This window comes from Emiliania huxleyi, assembly GCF_000372725.1.
Source record: "Emiliania huxleyi CCMP1516 unplaced genomic scaffold EMIHUscaffold_74, whole genome shotgun sequence".
Lineage (NCBI taxonomy): Eukaryota > Haptophyta > Isochrysidales > Noelaerhabdaceae > Emiliania > Emiliania huxleyi.
In genome coordinates this window covers 312,690-318,612 of record NW_005196456.1, presented here as the reverse complement: position 1 = coordinate 318,612, position 5,923 = coordinate 312,690, and the positions used below count along the sequence as shown (strand labels likewise).

Here is a 5,923-nt window from a genome sequence, read left to right as displayed (position 1 = left end):
GAAAAGGGGATGGGAAGAGTAAAGATTGTTAAGACAAAGAAAGAGGTTAGGGGTAAAGGTGGAGGAGAAAGAAAAGAGAAGTAATTAAATCAAGAAGAATAAGTAGGGAGATGGAATGAATAGGATAAAGGAAGAAAAAAATGAAGAGGAAAGGGAAGATAAGTGGGGGAGGGGGAGGGGGAGGCATCCGCAGAGGCGGCGGCGACGGGCCGGAGGCGGCGGCGAGGGCGCTCGACCGTGCAGCGGACGGCCTGTGCTCTGCTCGCCTGGAGGAGCTGTTCGCTGGCGAGAGAGAGACAGGCGGCTGCGCCTCGAGAAGCAAGAGGGGTGAGAGTAGGAGCTCGCCGGCGGCAGCGGCACCAGCAGCGACTCGCTGGGAGCCCTCCTGTCGGTCGACAGCGAGCACGCGGCGCACAGCCGGTCCATCGCCCAGTCCTCTCACAGGAGGAATGAACTGATGAAGGTGTGCAGCAAGCACGTGACGCAACCGGTGGTCGAAGAGCTCAAGGCGCGAGATGAGAGGACGCGCCGAGACGCGCCGAGACGCGCCGAGAGGTGAGGTAATCTCGCCGAATCTCGGCGATCCGGCGGACCCCCTCCCGGGGGCCGGCGGCGGAGCTCTCGCGTGTGCAAGGATGACATCGTCCTCTCGCCACCTGGTGTAACAACCGCCGTAGGCGGCGGCGGAGCTTCTCGCACCGCTGCTGGTGAGGGCGGATGCCGAGGTGGGGGTCACCTCGACGCAGCTGTACGACGGGAAGCTGGCCCTCTCGTACTTGGCTTTGCGCGCGCGCGGCGCCACTGGTGAGGCGACTATCTCGGCTATATCTCGGCTATGTCTCGGCTATATCTCGGCGCCACCGGTGAGGCGACGCACGCGACACACGCCCACTGCACAACCACTGCACACACGACCACTGCACACACGCAAAGCATTTCACGAGAGCAGTCACGCCAGGCAATGCCCCCCCCCCCCCCCCCCACCGCCCCTCGCAGGCGCGCCGTGCGCGGTGTTTGGCCTCTCTGCCGACGGATCCGGCATCGCCGCCCGCCCGCTCGTCCTCTTCGTTGTCGCTCAAGGGCTCGAGGCTTCGCCGCCAGCCAATAGGCATCGTCGACCGCCCGCTCGTCCGCGACTTGATCTTTGTGCTCATGTCGCTGCACTTGCCGCGCGGACAGAGGCACGCGCCTGCGACGGCGGAGCTCGAGGCCAAGGTCGCTGCGGCGATCGACGCGCTCAGGCGCCGCCGCGGGTGCCGCGAGGCGTGCACGTCTAGCGTCTCCTCCCCCACTTTTCCGCTGCGAGCAGGCGGCCTGAGATGCTCAAGGGGTGCACGCTGATGCTCTGCGACACGGGCGAGATGTAGCCGAGCGAGGACGGCGTCGGAGCACGAGGTGACTCTCTGAAGGGAGTGGTTGGTGACTCGCAGGCGCCGACCCAAACGAGGACGACCTCTGCGCGGTGCTGGTGCTGCTCAACGTGCGGCACAGCGAGAGCGAGCCACAAACAAAGAACACCGACACCTCTCGGCAGAGACGGGTCAAGGAGAACGGGCGGTGTGCAGGGATCTTTGAGGGGTGTGTCGGCGGCTAGCCGGGGTCGTCCTCCCGACGGGGACTAGCACTAGCCGCGATCGCCGCGTCCTCACACGGTGCTTCTCCGCAGGTGCTGCTGCTTGCCGACGGCAAGCTGAACGTGTGAGTGCGTGGGGGTGGGGGCGGACCGCAAAGAGACTCGCTCCTGCCGGTCCTGACTCCTCTGAAGGCAAAGGGCGGGGGTTGGGTGTGTGTTGTCTGTGACTGTGGGGGGGGGGGGGGGGGGGCCCCTCCTGCGGAGGGGGAGGGAAAACAAACCCCCACCCCGTTGAGCGGCCCTTAACCCTTTTCCATGCCCGGGGGGTCCCGCGGCCCCCCGGCCCCGGGGCCCCCTGGCCTGCCCGTGGGGCCCAAACCCAACCCCCAGGGAATACCCCGAGCCCCTCCCCTAAACTCCCTCATAAACCGTTTTTGCTACATAAAAATCAGCTCCCTCGCCCGGGTTTACCCCTTTAAACCCACGCCTCGCTGTTTGGGGTTTCTAAACACGAAGTCCTCAACCCTTTGCGGGTTGTGTCCCGTTTTTTTCTGGAAAGAAGGAAATGGGGTGCAAGTTTCTCCCCCCCGGCACCGGGCCGGTGCTTGCACTTTGAATGCCGTGGGGCTCCTGCCCGTGTGTCCGGGCGTGGAGATGCGAGGGTCGCACCCCCTTGCCCCACCACTTTGTGTGTGTGGAGACGTTTACCTCACCTTACCGCTTACCTCAGCCTCCGGAGGCCTTAGGGGACCCCTAGGCTTAAAAGGGTGGGCCCTGGGGCGCCTGCGGCTTTCCGGCTTAAACGGCTAACTAAAACTGGCCCAGGCCGGTTTTAAGAGCTGCTGGGCCGCCGATTCCTTAAACGGTCTTAAACGCTTAAACGGTGCGGGAGAGCTCCCGAGGTCGATGGTCCCTGAGCCCTGGTGTCGAGGTGTCGAGGCCCGGTGTCGAGGGTGTCGAGCTGCTGTCGAGGCCTGTCGAGGGATAGAGGTGTCGAGGCCTGTCGAGGCCTGTCGAGGCCTGTCGAGGCCTGTCGAGGCCTGTTGAGGCCTGTCGAGGCTGAAACCATGCTTGACCGTGTCGAGGGGTGTCGAGGGGTGTCGAGGGTGTCGAGGGTGTCGAGGGTGTCGAGGGTGTCGAGCAGGTGTCGAGTGTTGTCAAGGGGTTTTGCGTCTAAGGTGTCGAGGTGTCCAAGGTGGCAGGATGCAGTTGCAGCCCATCAACAAAACTTGGGCAGCAGTTGCAAAGCTGTTTCATCCCTTAGTTGCAGCCTCAGTTGCACCCTGTTGATGTAGCACAACCTGAGCACAACCAGTATACTCTCTGTGGACATTTGAGGACATCAAGTGCCGGGAGTCATTGCCACTGTGCACAAAGGTACTGTGCAGGCGCAGCACCGCAGCAGCGTCGCCGCTGCAGCAGCGTCGCCCCTGCAGCGTCACCGGCGCACAAAGCGCAACTGACCACAGCGCTCATGGCACAAGGCTGGTGCCATGAGTCAGTGGACATTGCCACTGCACAAGGTGCTGTCCAGCAGCTAAGGGCTGCCAGTACCCCATCGCAGCAGCGTCGCCGCCGCTGCAGCGTCGCCGTTGCAGCCGAGCGTCGCCAGTGCACAAAGCGCAATGGACCACAGGTCTGCACTCATGGCACAAGCTCACTGGTGTGAGGATTCATTGCCACTGTACAAGGTGCTGTGCAGCACCTGAGGGCTACCTGAGTACTGCCATGTTTGCTGCATCAACAGGGGTGCAACTGAGCTGCAACTTGAGCTAGAACTTGAGAGGCTGCAACTCAGGGATGAAAGTACTGCCAGCCAAGTTTGATTGCTGCTGCAACCCTGATTTCTAACTCTGACTCCAATGGGTCTACATCTCTGCTGTGTTAGGATCATCAGAGGTGTCGAGCGGTGTCGAGCGGTGTCGAGCGGTGTCGAGGGGTGTCGAGGGGTGTCGAGGTGTCGAGTTTGGCACCTTGACACGGTCGAGCATGGTTTCAGCCTAGGGGGTGTCGAGGGGTGTCGAGGGGTGTCGAGGGGTGTCGAGTTGGTCGAGTTGGCATGGGGTGTCGAGGTGTCGAGTTGGTGTCGAGTTGGTGTCGAGGTGTCGAGGTGTCGAGGCCAGGGCTCAGGATGGTCCGGGAGGCTCCCGGTAGACACGCCGGAGGCCCGGGCGGGAAGCTGGCTACAGTCAGCTAGCACGCGTCCCCTATGCGAGTATGGCTCCTACCAGTGCACCAGACTTACAGATGTGTCTTCAGAGGCGGGTTTGTGCCTAATAACGGCAGTATTGGAGGAAACCGCGGCGCGGAACCCAGCGACGCATGCTGGTGAGGCCGATTTCTTAAACGGACTTAAAAGAGGGACCCCCCGTGCCTGCAATCTCTTAAATGGCAATTTAAGCCCCCAAACCTCCTCATTTCTTAAAAGGTCTTAAAACAACCCGGCCCTCAGAACCCTAGGGGTCCCCTAAGCCGCCGCGAGAGCGACCCAACTCGTCGACATCGTCCGATGATGGTGCCTCAAAGTCAGCCTCCGGAGGCTATCGTGGGGTCGAGCCGGCAGTAGCCGTGACATGTGGTTCCACCACCCCTCGTATGCTTTGCCTCTGACCGCCACCGTTCCCAGGCTGCCTAATGGGATGAAAAGGAAGGCTGGGCGAGCGTATAGAAGCGACCTCGTCGTGGCAACCTGCACGGCAGCGCTGGCAGGCGCGATGAGCGTCGAGCCACCTGACCCGAGAGGGGTCGCAGGCGTCGTACCGAGCGCGTCGAGACCGTGTACTGATGTGCTCTGCACGGGTGAGTCACGTCGTTGTCAAAGGAGCGACGTGCGACCTGTCAGAGCTTGATCTCCGATCTCAGCGGCGTCGACCGGTCGAGTCGTCTCCGGCGGCGACAATTTTGTCCCTCCCCAGGACGCGCAGACCGCAGAGGCAGCTGCGATCGGAGATCAAGCTCTGACAGGTCGCACGTCGCTCCTTTGACAACGACGTGACTCACCCGTGCAGAGCACATCAGTACACGGTCTCGACGCGCTCGGTACGACGCCTGCGACCCCTCTCGGGTCAGGTGGCTCGACGCTCATCGCGCCTGCCAGCGCTGCCGTGCAGGTTGCCACGACGAGGTCGAGCACGCTTCTATACGCTCGCCGAGCCTTCCTTTCCATCCCATTTGGCAGCCTGGGAACGGTGGCGGTCAGAGGCAAAGCATACGAGGGGTGGTGGAACCACATGTCACGGCTACTGCCGGCTCGACCCCACGATAGCCTCCGGAGGCTGACTTTGAGGCACCATCATCGGACGATGTCGACGAGTTGGGTCGCTCTCGCGGCGGCTTAGGGGACCCCTAGGGTTCTGAGGGCCGGGTTGTTTTAAGACCTTTTAAGAAATGAGGAGGTTTGGGGGCTTAAATTGCCATTTAAGAGATTGCAGGCACGGGGGGTCCCTCTTTTAAGTCCGTTTAAGAAATCGGCCTCACCAGCATGCGTCGCTGGGTTCCGCGCCGCGGTTTCCTCCAATACTGCCGTTATTAGGCACAAACCCGCCTCTGAAGACACATCTGTAAGTCTGGTGCACTGGTAGGAGCCATACTCGCATAGGGGACGCGTGCTAGCTGACTGTAGCCAGCTTCCCGCCCGGGCCTCCGGCGTGTCTACCGGGAGCCTCCCGGACCATCGACCTCGGGAGCTCTCCCCCACCGTTTAAGCGTTTAAGACCGTTTAAGGAATCGGCGGCCCAGCAGCTCTTAAAACCGGCCTGGGCCAGTTTTAGTTAGCCGTTTAAGCCGGAAAGCCGCAGGCGCCCCAGGGCCCACCCTTTTCAGCCTAGGGGTCCCCTAAGGCCTCCGGAGGCTGAGGTAAGCGGTAAGGACTAAGGTGAGGTAAACGTCTCCACACACACAAAGTGGTGGGGCAAGGGGGTGCGACCCTCGCATCTCCACGCCCGGACACACGGGCAGGAGCCCCACGGCATTCAAAGTGCAAGCACCGGCCCGGTGCCGTGGGTGAGCAACCTGCACCCCACTCCCTCCCTCCCAGACACAACCCGCACACAACCCGCACAGCGTTGACGACTACGTGTTCAGAAACACCAAGCAGCGAGGCGTGGGTGTGAAGGGGTAAGCGCGGGCGAGGGAGCTGACTTTTATGTAGCAAAAACGGTTTATGAGCGAGTCTAGTGGAGCGGCTCGGCGTATTCCCTGCGTGTTGTGTTTCGGCACCACGGGCAGGCCAGCGGGCCCCGCGGCCGGGCGGCCGCGCGACGCCCCGCGCATGGACAACGGTCAACGGCCGCTCAACGCGCTGCGCGTCTGCTTTCCCTCGCCCTCCGCACGATGTGCCCCCCCCCCCCC

At 62.4% G+C, this 5,923-nt stretch overlaps 2 protein-coding genes across 2 annotated transcripts in view; one reads left to right on the top strand and one right to left on the bottom strand.

The window, feature by feature from the left end:
• Positions 1–190: 190 nt before the first annotated feature.
• EMIHUDRAFT_438322 (hypothetical protein) lies at positions 191–1,705 on the top strand (the record flags this gene model as incomplete). The annotated part of the gene is made up of 8 exons (XM_005760765.1): positions 191–275; positions 341–391; positions 464–804; positions 997–1,038; positions 1,109–1,241; positions 1,310–1,356; positions 1,431–1,480; positions 1,667–1,705. Coding segments are annotated over 3 exons (232 nt in total), but the record flags the coding sequence as incomplete, so codon positions are not given.
• Positions 1,706–5,722: 4,017 nt separating this feature from the next.
• Positions 5,723–5,923, bottom strand: part of EMIHUDRAFT_453114 (hypothetical protein) — a gene marked incomplete at its 5' end in the record, with an annotated part of 615 nt that continues 414 nt past the window's right edge. The window contains one exon of the mRNA XM_005760764.1: positions 5,723–5,896. Within this exon, the coding sequence (XP_005760821.1) occupies positions 5,855–5,896 (42 nt within the window). The 3' untranslated portion in view covers positions 5,723–5,854. The remainder of the gene's footprint in view (positions 5,897–5,923) is intronic.